This window comes from Lepisosteus platostomus, chromosome 3 (genome assembly GCF_059453375.1).
Source record: "Lepisosteus platostomus isolate fLepPlt1 chromosome 3, fLepPlt1.hap1, whole genome shotgun sequence".
Classification (NCBI taxonomy): domain Eukaryota; kingdom Metazoa; phylum Chordata; class Actinopteri; order Semionotiformes; family Lepisosteidae; genus Lepisosteus; species Lepisosteus platostomus.
The window spans coordinates 49,925,205-49,943,881 of record NC_142613.1 but is presented as its reverse complement, the minus strand read 5'-3'; the positions used below and the strand labels follow the sequence as shown (position 1 = coordinate 49,943,881).

The following is an 18,677-nucleotide window of genomic DNA, read 5'->3' as shown; positions in this document are numbered from 1 at the left end:
TCAGGTGTTGAGAAATTAATGGTTGCTTTTACCGCAAGCTGCAAGAATTCAGTGCAGAACTTAGTGGAAGCTTGTGCGCCATAGAATGTAGTTTGTGCTTCCATGGTTACCAAGGAAACAGCTGAAAAAGGCGAATTCCACTCAGAAGGTTTTACAGCAGGGCTCTTTATCTTGTGAGCACTTCAGTCCACGCCATTGTAGTGGCCATTGTATCATTTAATACAGGCTTACATGTCTGTTGCAAGAGCTGAAAAACAACTTAGACAATGTTGAGGAAACCCATTGCCTTCAGGAATTGTTTTTTATGATGAAAAGAAGGAGTTATTGGCATTAACGTCCACCTTATTGTAGAATTACACTTACTTACTACAGAACTATTACAAAAAATAACAATTATACTATATGTTGCAATGGTACTTACCAGTATTGTATTATCTTGTAACGAATCGGTGGTGCAGGATGGGTCTCGAACGAAAAATAAATACAAAATTAAGACTCGTTCCCTTTTACCATCTTAGTCTATCCCTCCTGCTTCTGCTTCTGCTTTTTTATGCAAAAATGTTGGCGATGATTGGAGTGCTAAAATATGGAGCAACTAAAATACCTGTTCAAGCTCAGTCTTACACTGTTTCTAGTTTAACAGTTGATAAACAAGAGGTTCTTAAGCTTGAAACACACATCTGAGCACTTGCATCTCTGACTGTTTCTTGTGTTTTTCATTGAAATGTAATGACCACATTGATCATGTTGATTTTGAATATTGCATCCTGTTTGTCTGCAGTATACATATGTTTACCAGCTTCAATAGCAATGAGACATTTGATTGTCATATTGTTATTACTGTATGTACTGTGCTAGTTTGGAATCGTGACTAATGATGTGGCTTTGCAGTACAGCTGTGACTCCTCCACTGCGACAGGAGACACCTGTCAGAGCCATTCTTCCTTTGACACACTGTCGGGTCCTCTGATGGGTGCTCATTGCTGAGAGAACCCCAGCCAGCTATTACTTCCCTTATCCCAGTCTTGCTCTGCACATAAGAAAGGTCCCAAACAAGAGGAGACCATTTGGACCCCCGCATTCTCTAGTAGTTAATTGGTCCAAGGATCTCATCCATCCAGCTGGTTTTTGAAAAAAGCCAGGGTATTGGCTTCCAGCAACATGGCTAGGAAGGTTGTGCCATACTCCCAGGGCCCTTTGGGTAAGGACTATGCACATTCACATAGTTTCAGCTAGATAGTAGTAAAACTGGATGTGAATAATAAATGGGTACAACCTTACCTTCCATTTGATCAGTAAGCAATGTAAACTTAAAGGCAGATGTTTGCCACTTATTTGGTCATAGGTTCTTAAGCACTGTGCTAGTAAATCACGTGTCAGGAATTTGTTCTGTGCTTTTAGTTATGAATGCACTTCCGCCTAGTTCCCATGGCTTCTCTGTCGAAAACTAAAAAGGTTTGGGTCCTCCAGCATGTCAGTGTAGGGCATCTTGAGCTCAGGAATGTATCTGGTTGCTCTTCTTTGGACTGATTCCAGAGCAGCGATATCTTTTCTGTAGCATGGGGACAAAAATGTTATACACTATTTTAGAGGTTTCCCATTTCTGTCCAAGAGAGGGCTAAGCCAGAGATATTACATCTACATGCCATTAGAATTAGTGTCACTTTTTCTTCAGTACTTCGTGTTTCAGTTATTTCAGCGTTGTTGACAGACTTTGGCATGGTAAAAAGGGACATTGAGGCTTTTCCTGAAATCCTGTAGCTGCTTTCCCATGTGTACCAGTTCATGAATTAGGACATCCTGAAGCACTTCACGACCCTCAGCCAAAATGAAAAGGGCTTCTCTGAGAAAACAAGATGTGCTGTGAATGCGGTATATTTTGTAAGTAAACAAAGCAGTGCTTAAAAATAAAGTTGCTTAACTAAATTTAGACAAATACTGTGGTTTGTTTTGAAATTGTAGGGTGGATTAGGAAGAAAAATCCTGCCCTATTTTTATTGAGCAGAATTTGATTGCATCATGAGTTCCCGGTTCCTCTTAGCTGAAATGAAGTGTTTTCTTTCTTTTTATAAAAGAACCACTGTTTGCTGTGGATTTAGTTTGTAGGCCAGCAACGACTGTTTTTTTTCTTCAGCATAATTATGACACAAGTGTATCATTCATTTAGATGTCTGCAAAACAGCTGTGTCCTTGACTGAGCACATGCTTGATGTCACTACTGAGCTGAGGAAATTCCATCTAACCTTTCTAGTGGCATGGTGTCATTTTAAAATCCCCATTGTAGTTTGGACAATAAAGCCCTTGTCGCAGATGGCTTTTATATCAAAATCCTGAAAAGGTGACATTAGATTCGTAACTTTATGATAAACAGAATGCAATGATTTCAGTGGAATATGTAGACTTTCAAGATTTTCATTTTCAATGGTCTTAAAGCAATCTGTATTAATATGACTAATTGGCAGAAAATAGTATGTTTTATTTTTGTGTAATCCCAGGATCACATTTGATATTATTAGATCACAAGCATACATCATGTTCACACCAGAGATTTGTTGTGACACGTTCACTTCATGTCACCTTGGTCTCGCCTGTCCATAAAAAATGATATTGGTACTTCTGATTTTCTGTTCTTTTTGCAGGTGATCACTTTATACTTTCTTATTCTGATGTCTCGGTATTGTGTGGTTTCTGGTGGCTTCACACCTGCACCTCTGAGGTTTTCGGTGATTGCACTAAGCCTTCCTTATCAGCTTCCTTATCATTTTTTCAGTCATTAACTGCAGATAATTTTTCTTTCTTGGCACTGTCTTGACTTCACACCGTAAAAATGTCACTGTATCTGTTTTATCTTTCCTTATCATTATCATTTCTGTGCTATGGTCCTTTCTGTGTTCTTAGGTTCTTTCTGCAACAGATTTGTTTAGCTTTAACAAAATGTTCTATGGTTTTCCTTGTGAGTTTTGACTATGGACTCTCAACATTGAGTTCAAAGCAAGAGAGGTTGATAGCTCTTGAGTGGGGGGTTATTATTTTATTTTTATAACGTCAAGGCAAAGGCCATTTTAAACACTTTGCGAATGACCAGTTGACTTATGAATGTTATGAATGAACTGCACATAAGGAGAATATTATATTCCTTCTCTGTCTTCACTTCTGTTTAGAAAATGAACATGTATAACCAATACACAATACATCGTCAAACAAAGAAACTGTGCTGTCGCTGTAAATGTTTCATGTAAAGAACATTTTTTTGCAATTGAAAGGATAGTGACAATATCTGTCAGAATGGTCACTCTTCAGTATTTATTTTCATATGATGAATAACAAGATTCCTTTCTTTCCTCTCTAGGCAAGGATAGAGTCTTCAACACTCCACTCTGTGAGCAGGGAATTGTTGGCTTTGGTATAGGAATTGCAGTAACAGGTGCCACTGCAATTGCAGAAATCCAGTTTGCAGACTACATCTATCCTGCTTTTGACCAGGTATGCATTTTAAGTCTTTATCTGTTCTTCTATACCACTCATTAGTTTAAAATGGGTTTTTGAATTTGTCTTCGATCCAGGTGCTTGGCAAGTTCAGACTAGCTGTAACGGTCTTGTTAGACAACAGAAAACCATTTTTTTTTTGCAATTCTTTAAAAAGGTTCATATGTTTGGAAACATGTGGCTGATGCTAGTGTTGAACAATCTTTTTCTGAACAGGCTGGCGGATATTCAATCAGTCCTTCACAAGACACACGGCTTTGATGTAGGAAATTATCATATCTGTATATCTGCAATACAGATAAGAGAAGACAGACAAAACATCAAAAAAGTCACAAGCTATTTAAAGTGAACATATTTATGCCTTTTATTATTTTTATTTTTAAAAGGGCATTTAATGCACCATCCTGGAGTATGATTAGTATTATAATCACAGAATATAATAAAACAGGTCATTCAGTCCTTCAGAATTCTTCTATTTCATTCTGCATAAAGTTATTGTATTAGAGCAGTCAAACTGAATTTAGAGTAATCCCACGGGTTAGCCTCCATTTCCCCTGTAGAAGAGTGTTTCTTACTATTGGTACAGCATCTATATTTAAGTTTCCTTTTATCACTTGACCTTTCCGATATGTATAGAGCTGGAATCAGTCTAGTTTATTCATTTTGAATATTGAGAAATAATCAACCCCCCTTATTATGATATTGTTTTTTTATCTGTCTACATAGCTCAGGTATCTGAGACAAGCGAAGAGTCTGTGTGCCGATCTCTAGGTTTCTCTTTGTTACGAGCTGAAATACATGGGAAGGAAATCCGCAGACCAACCTCCGATTGTAGACAGAATGTGGTGCAGATTGTGTGAGCTCTCACAGTGACAGTGTCAGAACTAAATGTGGAAATTTTGATTAAAAAAATGCATTAACCATGTTTGGCATGTGTGTATGCATTAATCCAGACCTTTTATCAGTTTTTCTTCCGAGTCTGTTTCAGATTTATTACAGTGGTTAAGTATGATCTGACGTGAATATAAGTCTTTTAGCCTCAGTTTTTTGTTTCTTAAATCGGAACCTCTGTGATCTTTCTGGATGATATTCTGCCCTTTCTGGTTTCTCTTTTCCTCTTTGTGCCCTTGGGAGATTGAGGCCTCAGAGGATGTTTACCCTGGATTGGCTGTGCAGGATGGTGGGGGTTTGAGCAAGCAATGTCAGTCTCCTAGGAAATGGCTATTTTTTTCCTTTGCTATTTTGGTCTAATTATTAATGTAGGATTTTGATACATGCAAAATCTTCATATTGAATATTGAATATGGTTTAGACCAGGAGTCTCAAACTCAAATGAATATGGGGGCCGCATTAGATCAAATGCGCTAGTCGGTAGGCCACATTCATACTTCCTAGAACTGTTGTTTACGTAACAAATGTTGATGTAACCAGAAATTAAAATTACAGCGGCATAAAAAATAAATAAGAAAAATATTTCCCTGTCAATTATTGAAACAGAAAGAGAATCTATAGAACAAAAAATGTATGTTTAAAATGTATTTAAGCGCCTTGGGGCAACCTTGTTGTGAAAGGCGCTTTATAAAAATAAATTGAATTGAATTGTTGTAGCGTACGTGGGGCTTGTGCAGGAATAATCAAGACAACGCTCTTGATTGCACACACACTTTCTTTATTTATAGTACTCTGTCAGGTGGCAATCAGGCAACAAAGGCATACACACTACCTCAATTCGGGTTAACACACACAAGGGCTGTGAATAGGACACTTAAGGCAGGTTAAGGGTGGTTACAAGACAAGGGATTAAACAGTAATGAACAATTAACTACTATTTACATTAAGCGCTATAGTGTCTCTTATATAGCGGAACCCACAGACCATCCCCCGCTACAGTTCCCAGTCTGCACCGCTGTGCGTGCATTATCCTGGCGCGCCTCCGCTTTGTCACCCGTCGGGGGCGCTACAGTATCCAATGACCAAAACGAGCAAATTTTACTGGTAATGTTTTGTTAGTCCAAGTGAGACCCCTGGTTTAGGCAGTTGCGTGTGATCATGAGGGCTCTTTGGATATCTTGAAGGTTTCATAAATGGAAAGGAGAAACATGTCATGTCTTTTTATAGGCCAGCATTACAGTGACATGTGAGTGTTGTTCTTGTTCTGTGTTTGCAGATAGTCAATGAAGCTGCAAAGTACCGGTACCGCTCTGGCAACCTGTTTGACTGTGGCAGCCTGACTATCCGAGCACCCTGGGGCTGTGTGGGGCACGGCTCGCTGTATCACTCTCAGAGCCCCGAGGCCTTCTTCGCACACTGTCCGGGACTAAAGGTACGTTTCACAATCAGGGGGGAATTAACTGATCATTAAAACTCCAAAATGGCACTTTGTTTGAAATGTAGGGTTTTTTCAGTTTTATTACCTTCATTTTTTCAACGTGAGACCTTTTATTTTCGTCGTGTGTTCTGTAGCCTGGCTGGCCCTCACTCGGTCACCATGTTTTTTATGTGGGTGTATTTGGTGTATGTGGGGTAGACATCTGGTTTCTGTGCTTGGCTGAGGAGTCAATGGTGTGGAGCTGCCATTCGTGGCATTATGACTGAACGCCTTTCAGTCAGAATCCCCCCTAAAAGGTTCTGGTTAATGTTACTGTGTAAGGTGTCTGTGTACATTAAGCCTAAGTTTGCTGTTCGGCTAGGAGCTTAAATTTGTCTTGTATTTTCATTTATTATATGATACATGAAGTAAGAAGTGCAAACAGAAACAGTTTTCTTAGATGACAAGTCATTAACTGTGGCTAAGGATCTGCGCCTGTGGCTGGAAGGTTGCCAGTTCAAATCCCACAGCCGGCAGAGGAATCCTACTCCGTTGGGCCCCTGAACAAGGCCCTTAACCTTAACCCCAACTCCTCCAGGGGCGCTGTACAATGGCAGACCCTGCGCTCTGACCCCAGGCTCTCTTCTCTCCCTGTATGGGTGTCTGTGTGTCTCATGGAGAGCAAGCTGGGGTATGCGAAAAAGACGAAGTCCTAATGCAAGAAATTGTATACGGCTAATAAAGTGATGTTAAATCTTAAGTATTACCTGATGAAGCTGGTATTAATGCAGTATAATAAAATTGTGAAAACCAAAGGGATTACTAAAGTGCACTGCCAGTGCCACCTGTACAAAGACAGCGTATGGCATTGTAGAGAGAGCTACTTCAGTGTCAGGTTTAGTATAGGTATTTTCCGACATTTAATGTTGAATCATTTTGATCTATAAATGAATGAAAAATTATACCTTTTATGTGTTATTTGTTTTATTGGGTTCTCTTTGTCTATTTTTATGACTTAGATGAATATCTGATCACATTTTAGGTCAAATTTATACAGAAATTCAGAAAATTCTAAAGGGTTTCACCAACTTTCTTGCACCACTGTACAGAGTGTATTGTATTGCCATAGATAAGGACTTCTAGTAGCTAAATGATTTTTGTTATTGTTTGTTATTGGTTATTACACCGATTATTGGTGCATCAGCTGCTGGAAAATACTTTATACATTCACAATTTTAGTGTTCACTGTTTCTTTTTCTTTTTAACTACATATTGATTATTGTACAAACAAAAGGGTGAAGAAAAATGATACCTGACTTTTTTGTGCTCTGAAATTAAATTGTAGAGCCATGAGTAGCCAATCTTAGGAAATCCTCTGCTTCCATCCCCTTAGTCTTCAAAAGGCTGAAAAGGTATTTTGGGCTTCTTTGGTTAACCAACTTGGAGTGACAAAGACATCCAGTTTATCCCTAGACACCCAAATGTGAATGAGTTGATTACTATGCTTTAACCTTATGCGTCTCGACAATGAATTGTAGCTCAACAATAGGCAACATTCTTCTTTATTTATAGCAAAGCCACATACTCTTGTATACTCTTGGTGGTTTGTACAGCCAAAAACAGTTTTTATAATTTGGTTGTCATGTTCTTTGTGCCCTGAAGTATATGTAAAAGATCTTTAGACATCTGTATCTGCTAACAGTCTGTTAAAAGTGAACATATTTTTTTAAAAATCTCAGAAGACTTTTTTTAACAGCAGTGTTCTGTGAAATAAGACCTTTGATCAGCAAGCTTTCAAGTAAGAGCTTGAGGTGTTCTGTTCTTTTTACTGTTCTTTTTCTTTTATTCTTGTTCTTTTTACTGTACTAACTGTACAATTAGTGCAAATGACATTGGCAAATGTTCAGGGTTACTGTGTTAAAAACATAGATGTTATGGGAGTATTAGGAGAGTGAAGTGCATTTCTGTGCACATATACAGTCTTAATTCACATCGCTTTTATTTTTTGAATTTATTTTCTGCATAGTGTTCAAAAATTGAACATGCTGAATAAAGTCTGCATTTAATTACACATTTAAGTGGTACTTAATTTATCCTGCATCTGTCTCCTTTTAAACATAGTTGGTAATGGGACATTGGAGCATTGAGCTTAGTGAGCTTCTCCCACATTTTGTTTTGCGAAACAATAAATTATACAAAGCTTTGATTGAATCAGTGTCTGTGACTTATTCCTCTTGCCACATGTACATAGTTTGTGATCATTTATCAATTCGAGTGCTTACCCTGAAACTACAGATAGGAGATGTGTGATTTTAAGAGCTGTCAAATTTTTGCAAACAAAAGCAGCAATTTATTCCCCTTGTTTGTTAGTGCATTTCTATCCTCTGCTAATTAGGCCTGACACTGAAATGTGTAATTCTCATCCCCTTTGAGGGTTGGGAGCACCCTTGGAAGTATTTGTTCAGCCTTTACTGCTTGAAAGTCTCTGGCAAGCACTTTGCTGCTGGCTATCTAATATCTATGGCAAATAAGAGATATTCTTGAGCCTATTTGTATCTTTTGTCATGATGCTGCTGCCCCAGCACACAACATCTTCTATGCTGTTGTGTGCTGGGGCAGCAGCATCATGACAAAAGATGCAAATAGGCTCAATAAACTCATCAAGAAGGCTGGCACTGTGTTGGGGATGAGCCTTGACCCCATGGAGGTGGTGGCTGAGAGGAGAGTGCTGACCAAAGTCACAGCCATCATGAACAACGCCTCTCATTCGCTTCATGGGACTGTTACTGGGCAGCGGAGCACTTTTAGCAACAGACTGCTCCAGTTACAGTGTTCAAGGGAACTTTTCCACAGGTCTTTCCTCCCAGCGGCTGTCAGGGTGTATAACGCTGCCCTAGGCTAGGACTGTTAGCCCTTCATTTGCTCCTCTATGGACAGCATGTTTGCTCCATTGTACTTTTTGGACAATCAGTCTGTATAAACCTATGCACATTTTGCACATATTTTATTGTTTTTACAGTGACTATGATCATCACATGTATGTATTTATTTATTTTGTTGTCTTTTGTTTTATAACTATTCTGATGTCTGTTTTTGCTTGTCTTGGGCTGGACTGCTGTAACACATCAGTTTCCCTACGGGATTAATAAAGTCTTATCTATCTATCTCTTGAGTTCTTACACAGTCCCTTATATGTCTGATCTACTGTGGTTTTAAAATGCACCTTAAAAAAATGTCTCATCCAAGTCTACGGCATGTAGAACTCACCCTTTGTGCAATTTGTCAACTGCAATATAAAGCAAAATGCATCTTGTATAGTAACACCTAACTGCAAAGCTAAGGTAATTAATTGCTTTCTGGGGATTTAGTGTTGGGGTGAGGAAGGGTTATTTTTATTTTTGTACTTTAATTTTGTTTGTTAAAAAAATGTCAAAAAACAAATGTTCACATTAAATAGAATCAGCTTAGGAAGGGGATATGGTTAGAAATTAGCAGCACTTTTCACTTGCAGGTTTGTGATAGTTCTCTATCTCCAGTAGAGATTTCTATTTTTATAATGCAGAAGGTTGTTAATGTGATTTTGTGAACCGTCTTGAATTATTTGTGTCTGTGTGTTTGCCCTGTGGACTGGTGTCCCATCCAGAGTGTATCCTTCTGCCTGTTGCTTGTCTAGACAGGCTCCGGGTGCCCTGTGACCCTGAATTGAATGAAACCTTTAGAAAATGGATGGATAGATGGATTTTTATCTACTACGGTCATCCTTGAATGTTTGTGAGCCCTTCAAGGTGGTCATTATTTTAGATATTATAGAGTTATTATATGAACTTGAGCTCTTAATGAACATATAGAATGAATATCCTAAATAAAGACACATAAAAGGGGATTTGAACTCATAGATTATTAGACTGTGATATTTAACAAATCACCAGATATTCTTGTGTGCAAAAGTAAGAACACTTTCAGTAACTTGTGGCACCTCCTTTAGCAGCAATAACTTCATACAGTTGCCTCCTAAAACCAATTATCAGGCTCTGACATCTTCCTGGAGGGATTTTTTCCCATTCCTCTTTATAAAACTCCGGCAGCTCTGAGGTTTGAAGGAAGTCTTGCATGAACAGCCCTCTTCGAGTCCTACCACAACATTTCAATAGGATTCAGGTCAGGGCTTTGGCTTGGCCATTCCAGGACACGGACCCTCTTCTTCCTAAACCATTCTTCAGTGGACTTACTTGAATGTTTAGGATCGTTGTCTTGTTGAAACATCCACTTTGTGCCCAGCTTGAGTTTTCGAACTGATGGCCTGACATTCTTCTCAAGAATTCCTTGATATTTTTCAGAATTCATGATGCAAGGACCAGAGTAAGAAAAACAGCCCCATACAAGGACACTCCCACCAACATGCCTGACAGTAGGGATAAGGTTTTGTTGGTGGTAGGCTGTGTTGGCTCTTCGCCAAACATGGGCCCTCTTGTTGTGCCCAAATAGTTCACTTTTGGACTCATCTGTCCAGAGAACAGACTTCCAGAACTCTTCAGGTTTGTCCAGGTGGTCTCTGGCAGACTTCACACAGGTTTGTTCTTTTTTGACAGAAGAGGCTTCTTCCTGGTGACACTTCCATAGATGGCATTTCTGTTCAGGGCTCTTCTTATTGTTGATTGATGCACCACTACTCCAGAGGCAGCTAGGGAGGCTTGTAGATCTCTGGATGTTATTTTAGGATTACCTTTTACCTCTTTTATTATTCTCCTTGTGGCCCGTGGTGAAGTTTTAGAAGGACGTCCACTTCTTGGCAGGGATACCATTGTGAAAAATGCCCTCCACTTGTATACTATTTGCCTAACAGTGGATTTATGGAGTTTGAATCTTTTTCAAATGGCTTTATAACTTTGTCCAGATTGATGAGCATCCACTACTTCTTTCCTCGGTTCTGCTGCTGTTTCCTTAGTTTGAGGCATCATGCTAGACTCGTAGGATGGGTAACTGACCTGCTTTCTTGCAATTATTTCTGTTTGCTCCTCCCTAACACATCATTTCAGATCTCGGTTAATTGGTTAACACTCTGTCATTGACCCACCTGATCCTGCTTTACCTTGATGTAAGACGTAGAACTAAGGGTTCACTTATTTGTGCACCTGCACGATTTCTGTATACTGTGTGTATTATTTTGCTGCATGGACATTTTCTTTCAAAACACTCAAATTGGTGAATAATTATACTTTATTTAAATTAGGAAGTGACAAATTCTGATTAAATATGCATTTTATGGTTAAAAAGAAATCTCCTTTTATGTAATAGGTTCAAAAACTTTCAAGCACGACTGTACCTCTGTTTCAGAAACACACTGTAACATATTAAATTGAAGGCTTGCAATATCTTGTAGAGAAGTTTATAGACTCTCTGCAGCAGAAAGTACTTTATCATGTCATCAAGTTCTAATTTACTCTACATTTAACTCTGGAAAAGTGTTTTAAACAAGCACGTCTAAAATGTGATTGTTTACATTAGACGTTTGTAATTACAGGCGCCACAAGGTCTTCCACGTTGCTCTCTGTCATAAATAATTTCGGCAGCTTGCCATTCTGAAGCTGCTGGTCGCAGTTTTGAAGTTTCCCTTTGTGCCTTTTGCGCTACGGATTCTTAATATCTGGCAGCTGGAATAAAGTCATTTCAACCACATGTGTGAAAGTAGTGAGAGTGCCAAGATACACCACAGAGGCAGGAAGTACACAGCAGAAATCAATATGGGCCCACTATACACTCACAAACTAGAACCTCTCTCTTGTATATAACTGTGAATCGCTGGTAATTTGTTTCTAAGATGAGATGAATAAAGTATGTGAAGTACATCACAGAGAATCTACTTGCTGGATGGAATATAGTTTGACTCTTGCAGATTTGTTTCTTTAGACACCAAACTTTAATAAGCAGAGTTAATAACTGTGCCCAATCAATGTAATCTCCCCAGCACACTCACCATGGTGTATTAATAGTTTTAAATGCCATGCTAATAAATAATGTTCCTTCTACGAGAAATTGATTAAAAAAACCTGAAGGTTAAAGAACCATTACATACTGTATAGATGAAGTGAAAAATTAAGATCGGGTAGATTTCAATTTTCAGTCATGATGGATGGCCGCGTTATAGAGCTTTCCCAGCAATACACATTATAGCTTTCCAACAGAGCTCTCCCTGTCCCTTTCTTTAGTTATTCTTGCCATCTGCTAAGAATAACTGCTGTTTCTTTCCCTGTTGATGAAACTGTTGGTATTGTACTTTAGATGTATTTTCTGGGATGACTTTGGTAATCCATTGAATAGTAGTTAATAAAATGTGGAGATTTAACAAATTTGCTACATTCCACATAGGTGATAATTAATCATAAAAAACTTGTGGAAGAGGTGGTGGTATGTTTCCTGGTTAATCTACTGTATTGCCTAGCTGCAATTAAATATGGATTGCTGCAGTCTGCTTTGTTGCACTGATTTCACTAACCAGTGTACTGTAAGTTCCTTTTGATAGCAGATAAGTTGATTTTAGAACAACTGCTTTAGAGGCTTTACTTTGCTAAAACCAGAACGTTTATGAGATCGCGATAAAGATTGCAAACAAGGACGGAATGACCCTTCCAGACAGTTTAGTTGTTTGTAGCCAATGATCTCATCTGACCTTTTCTTGAAGCGTCCCAAAGAGTCTGCTTCAGCAGCCTGTCGTGTTAGTTTGTTCCAGGCACAGTGAATCTTTGTCTAAAGAAGTGGTTCCCCTTTTGAGTGTTGGTCCAAATTGGGAATATATCTATCATCAAACAGAGTAAAGATTTTCTTTAGATTAATAATTCTGTTCTTAAAAATATTGAACATACCATTCTGTAATAGCGCTGATTTCCATAATTATGATTATGAATAATGATTGATTTGTATCTAGTTCTCTCCTTTTGTTTTAGAAATACAGTGTAATGTATGTACTGATGAAAGGATGAAATATTTGATTTTTTAAAGATTTTGTGTACATTGTATAGAGTAATGTATTTTATAAACTTAAAAAAATGCTGATAAATAATGGAAAAGTTTTTCAGTACATCATGACTCAGTGTAAAGAAGTGCCCCCTATTTGAATCCTGCTCTAATTACTGGAATAATGTTTTTATCAATACTGAAGCAATTGGGTTTTCCATTGGTGGACCGTGTCAGTTGTGTGGCTGTGAATATAAAGCCCTCATGATATCCTTCGCTCAGGGCTGCAGAGGTTAAGATCTTCAAGCCGGTCTCGGTATGACATTCCTCTTGGACCAGGGAGTGTCAAGGGAACTCTCCTTCAGGACTGCTCTTCTTTTTGTATTGTGTATTTATGTCAGTGTTGATTTAAGTTATACGATTTTTATCATAGTATTTTTGGCCTATTAAATCGATTCCCACTGATGTTCAGTAGAGGAAGTCAAAACGTAAATTATTTTCTTGGGTTCTTTCTGACGTGCCACTCATCTTATATTTTGAGCGGACATTTTTACCTTCATACAGTATGATGCTTTTTAATTGTCTGCACTAAAATTAATTTGGTGAAATGAGGGTTCTACTCAATCCTAAAAACTACAGGGGATTTTTTTACCTTGTAAAAGTATTATTTCCTTCCAGTAATGTTCCATTTTGTAAGATTACGCATGATGTATACACTTAATTTAAAGTAAAATATTTTTATTCAAAAATTGATTGCCCAAATTGAGCACTTACATGTGTGAAAATAGTTAAATGTCCACAAAAGCTGCAAAGAAAAAAAAAACAAATTCCACATTGAAAATTAGAAAGAAAAGACAACATTTCCGCCTGCTTTGGGTATCACATGATCTTTAAGAAGTCTTGTTGAAGTTGTTCCGTTCCTTCATATTGTGTGTTAGTATGCCAATGCGGCAATACGGTGGTCAAGAAGTCTCAGGATGTTTCTCCATTTACTTTCTCCTCTTTCCTTAACATCCTGCAGTGAAAGTGTTTTTGGTAAAGGTCAAAAAGAAGACTTGCATTGAAATTATTTTGAGCTCCAAACAGGTGATCCTTATGGAAGGTCACTGGACCTTGTTTCAAGCTTGTTCGCTTGCTGTGCCCTTTAGTGTGCCTGTGCATGTGCAGTGTTTCTGGTGTTACTCTGCTGGTCGCTGACACAGAGGAGGCTCTGAAAGTGGAGGTACGAGAGGAGAGCTGGCAGTCCTTCACCCGTGTGTATGAGGGCTATAACAGGCTAGTATAACAGGAGGTGGAGCCGAATAATAAATTAAATAATAATTTAATAATAAATAATAATAATTTTTGACACGAAAAGTGAAAAGCCATTCTATTTAAAATCAAGAATCAAGAAATAGGCAAGTACTGTATTGGAAAATCAAAAAAGAAAGGATATACATAGATGTGTGACTTTCTTATGGAGCAAACGATGCCTCTGTATCATTGGTCCTTTGTAGGTTACCTCAATTAGATTCATCAGCAGTAGAGCCAGGTCCTCTTTACCGAGGAGTCATTTTGTGTTGCTCGCCCTGATGGACATCTGCAAGTGTGTCACAGACGTGCAGAATGATGTGCTCATTGCTATGTGGAAGAGCCATATCGATAGAGAGGTCCATCAGTGTGATCTTCTGGACAGAAGTGTGTAGTTTTCTTTAACAGATCTCCATTATTAGTTATTCACGGCAGTCTCACTACACAGCGATGCATCGATCAAGTCCTCACTAGCTCCCTTTCATGTGTATTCATCCACAACGCACGTCGTCATGCTGCTGTAACAGCTGCTTTCTCCAGGGATGACAACAGGACAGTTGAGCTGTGGTTGCCTTACTAACCAGCCATAAGTTCCAATACAGAGTATTGTTGGCTGAGCTGCAATAACATGACAATAATACATTTGTGAGTTTGTTGCAGTTATTATTATTTTTTAAGTTGTTATAAATACTTATCAGTGGGATTAAATGAACTTTAAGTAACAATGTGTCCTTGTTTTTTGGACTTCCTAAATTCCTAATGAACCATGAACAATGACTTATTATAAAGTGTTACCGAATTTGCAGCTCACTGAAAATGAATTATTTTGAAACTATCCTTTTATGCTAACTATAGTGTGACACAGTGATGCAAGTTGGCAGTGTTTGTTTTTTTGTTTTCCCCCTCAGATTGTTATACCCAGAAGTCCTGTTCAAGCCAAGGGCCTTCTGCTGTCGTGCATAGCAGACAACAACCCCTGCATATTCTTTGAGCCGAAGATCCTCTACAGAGCTGCAGGTGAGCAAGATACCGATCACTGTGGCAACTCTCAGACCCTTCAAAACCATTTTCAATAAACTTCAGTCCCACTCATCTAGAATGACTCCGTATCGTAAGGAATGCAAAGTAACTCTTTGTTCTGCCCATTAAGTGTGATTTTATTGGCTGCTTTACAGTGTTCTCTGAAATTATTTTAACTTATCTTGTGGAGAGTGCTCATAACAACATTCTTTATGATCACTGTGCTTAAGGTTTAATATTTGCTTTTATGTTTTCTTGTCCGATAAGGGAATAACCCAGATTTTCTCTTTCAAATCATTGTTAAACTTTAAAACACTTTAGCAGTAATTTGTTGTTGTTATTCTTTTCCTAATAAGTGTTTATTATGTATAAGTCGAGATGAAGACTCCAGAGTAATGTGTAACAGGGCCTATTGTATACAGTTAAGATATTCCATGTGATTTTATTTACTGTCACAGCATGTTTTCTTTCTGGAAAATCACAACATGTAAGTAATATAATAAATATTGTTACATTTGGCTTGCTTCGATTTTGGGCACTTGTAAGTTTTGGATGTCTTGGAAGTCATTTCTCTTTGGATGGTCTTTTTTTGGTACTGGAATGTGGTTTCCTAGCATGGTGTTTTATGTTTGGCACAGATGATAGTCAGTTAATCCCATTTTCAGTGGTAACATGTTTTTTGTTGGTGAAGATTTAAAGATGACGAGCAACAGATGGGGGATTAATGCTGTGAAGGTGCTCGTGTACACTTAACCCCTCGGGTAGCCTGGAGATCTCTTTTATCAGGATATCAGTTTTAGTAAAGGAAGGAGGCTACCGATGGTGATCTCCACATGGCTTATCTATGCTTCAGCAGTTAGATCAAGACAAAATCAAAATTGCAAAGAAAATGTAAATGTGCAGCAATCCACCTGTGTGTTTCTGAAGTGTTCCACTTCGTGTACTAAACAACGATGAAGACCAGTCTGTAGAAAGTACAGAAATGAGCCCCATACAGAGGCGAGACCTCCAGAATACTGGTAACTGCTTTTTATCTCTTCACTTGACCCCTTGTGTGTTCTGGCCTCTGTGAAGCAGCATTGGCTCAGTTGATCTTCTGCAGCCTTGAACCCTGGAGCACCAGTTTGCTAAACAAACCAGTCTCACCTGAGTTAAATAAATTATTCTGAAGTATAAGCCTCGCTCCTGCTTTGTGGTCTTTAGGTGGGGCTTCAGCAAACAGTTAAACCTTGTTCAGCCCTTTTGAAATTCTCTAGGACTTCTCTGTTAGAAATTATGAAATTGAATTCCTTGGCTACACTGTTATTCACAGAAGCTGTCCCAGTTTAGGTGGTCTTAAGGGCTCTTACCTTTTCTGTGAATCGCTGCCCCCTCCAGTTGGATCCGTTTTCTATGTTTGGTCCTCAGTTCTCTTGTTCCTCCATCTCACTCCATCTTTAGCATGGCAGTATCCTGAGGAAGGAACAATACTGCTGCAACACTAGCTCTAATTTCTGCTGCGTTTCTCTGCAAAGCATGCATGGTCTCTGCAATTTCCCTCACGGGATCAATAAAGTATCTATCTATCTATGGTCAACTGATTACGTCCATTAGCCACGGAGGATGAGCCTTCACCCTTAGCAAACCTGTCTAAATTTACCACCTTGAGTACTGAAGTCAACACTTTTTTCCTGCTTCTTCACCTGTGAAGTCCCTTTTTCATGTCACGGCAAATGCTTAAGGGCAGCGGTGTTTACGAGACAGTGTCTGATCCCGCTCTGAGAGCAGTAAGGTGGAAGGCAGTCGGAAGTTAAGTTTCTATGCATTTGCACATCTAGAGGATCACGGTTAATTGCCCGTTTATCCCTCAAACCAAAAATAATATAGTGTTATTTAAGGCTTGTCTTCTCCCAGGGTTCTGTATGACTCGATTGATGTAAAACCTCCCATGGGTTTTGTAATAAAAGTTTTGAGATATACATTAAATGCATAAAGAGCAAGTGATCACTATTACAGAGTGAGGGTAATGTCCTTTTAACACTTCTGACTGGCTTTTCTTTTCGTGCATATGAATTCTGCAGATTATTTTAAGATTTTTCATTGAAAATTATGTGGCGAGTACCCTGTTGTGCAGTCATGTCAGGGAAGTGTCCAAGTCTTTTTATTAGTTACTGAGTGTTTTGTTTTGTTTTAAATGACTGAACAGCACTGTGGTAGGGCGATGGAATGTAAAGTATAAACCAAAGTGTAAATCATTCTAATTTACTGTATTGTATGTTCTAAGTGTGTATTATATTTGGTACATTGTTTCATTTCTCTCCCGCTGTATTAATGGGCGATGTTTCTTCTCTTTTTCTACCTCACGGACTGCTTGCTGCTGCTACATTCTTTCTCTAGCTCTCTTCTCACCTGCATGATTATTCAAATTCAATGAGCTTTATTGGCATGACCAATGAATTACAGTGTTGCCAGAGAAGATACAATTACCACAACATTTACAGTACTAACACATTATTGGCCAGTTATATACATCACATAAAACATATAATGTTATTGAGAGACAGGCTCACTGTTCCTCAGGCTGTGATGGGAGATCATATATTGAGCTGCAGTTCTTTTGAGTTTCCTCCTCCAGTAAGATTGGAAGCTGTTTTGTCTCTGGCAATTGTGGGAATTCTGGGCTTAGATTTGCTATTTTAGGGACAAATGTTTGTCTAATTCCAGAGTATTTCTCACAGTGCGGCATCTCTCTCTGCTTCTCCCTGCTGGCAGTAGAAGCACAGCCTGTCCTCACTGGGCAGTCAGGTCTAGCTCGGTTGCCCAGTGTTTATGTCCAGGCTGTGGTCACACAGGGTCTGTTTTTTCTTTGCTGTCTCTTACACTGGTTAAATACTCAGCTAGTGTGTGTTGCCTCTTTTATGGTCCTGCAGCATTCTAGTTTGTGTTGTGTTTGTGTGTGACCCAGTGGGTGTGGTGAGCATATGCACCTGTTAACCATTAAAGGACATTAAACCCTGATAAACCTGCAGTTCAGTCTTTGCTCACTCACACAGTAAAGAAAAATAAGGAAGAATCTCTGCAATATCGAGATTAGTAATTCATGGTAATAAATGTTAATGAATGGTAATTGCCAAAAAAGAGGTGTTTCTGACTTATGTAAAATTGCGGTATGCCGATGTTTTACTCCTGTCTTAACTCTAAATTGGATATTAACACCAATTAAAATACAGTAAAAATTAAAAGCAACAAAATTGGCAATTTTCTAATTGCAGTTAGTTTTTACTTTGTAACATTTCCCTTTGATACTGTTTTTTCTCTGCCCTTCTGTAAGGTGCCGTTTACTTCGAAGTATGTCAGATCATTGGGCATATCTGCCTCCAGTGACCAGCACTGGCAGGCCAGCTAGTTCCTGTAGACCAGAAGACCATTTTAGTACTTACTAATGTCCTAAAGCCTAGGTCAATCTGGAACCTCTGTGCCCAGTATTTTAAGACTTTAAACGTATTCCATCTTTTTCACAACATTGTAAATGTGTTACAAGACAATGTGTCTTGTAAATGACTACTAACAATGTTGAGATAGTTATGTTGCGGAAGCAGCAGTGTATACATATTCTAATGGTGCAGCAGCAGTGAGTGAAGTG

The 18,677-nt window shown here is 38.6% G+C and overlaps 1 protein-coding gene across 1 annotated transcript in view; it reads left to right on the top strand.

The window, feature by feature from the left end:
* The window catches only part of bckdhb (branched chain keto acid dehydrogenase E1 subunit beta), a 121,836-nt gene that overhangs the window by 15,396 nt on the left and 87,763 nt on the right, over positions 1-18,677 (top strand). The window contains exons 4-6 of the mRNA XM_088625913.1: positions 3,350-3,483; positions 5,654-5,809; positions 14,944-15,052. Of these exons, the coding sequence (XP_088482039.1) occupies positions 3,350-3,483; positions 5,654-5,809; positions 14,944-15,052 (399 nt within the window). The remainder of the gene's footprint in view (positions 1-3,349; positions 3,484-5,653; positions 5,810-14,943; positions 15,053-18,677) is intronic.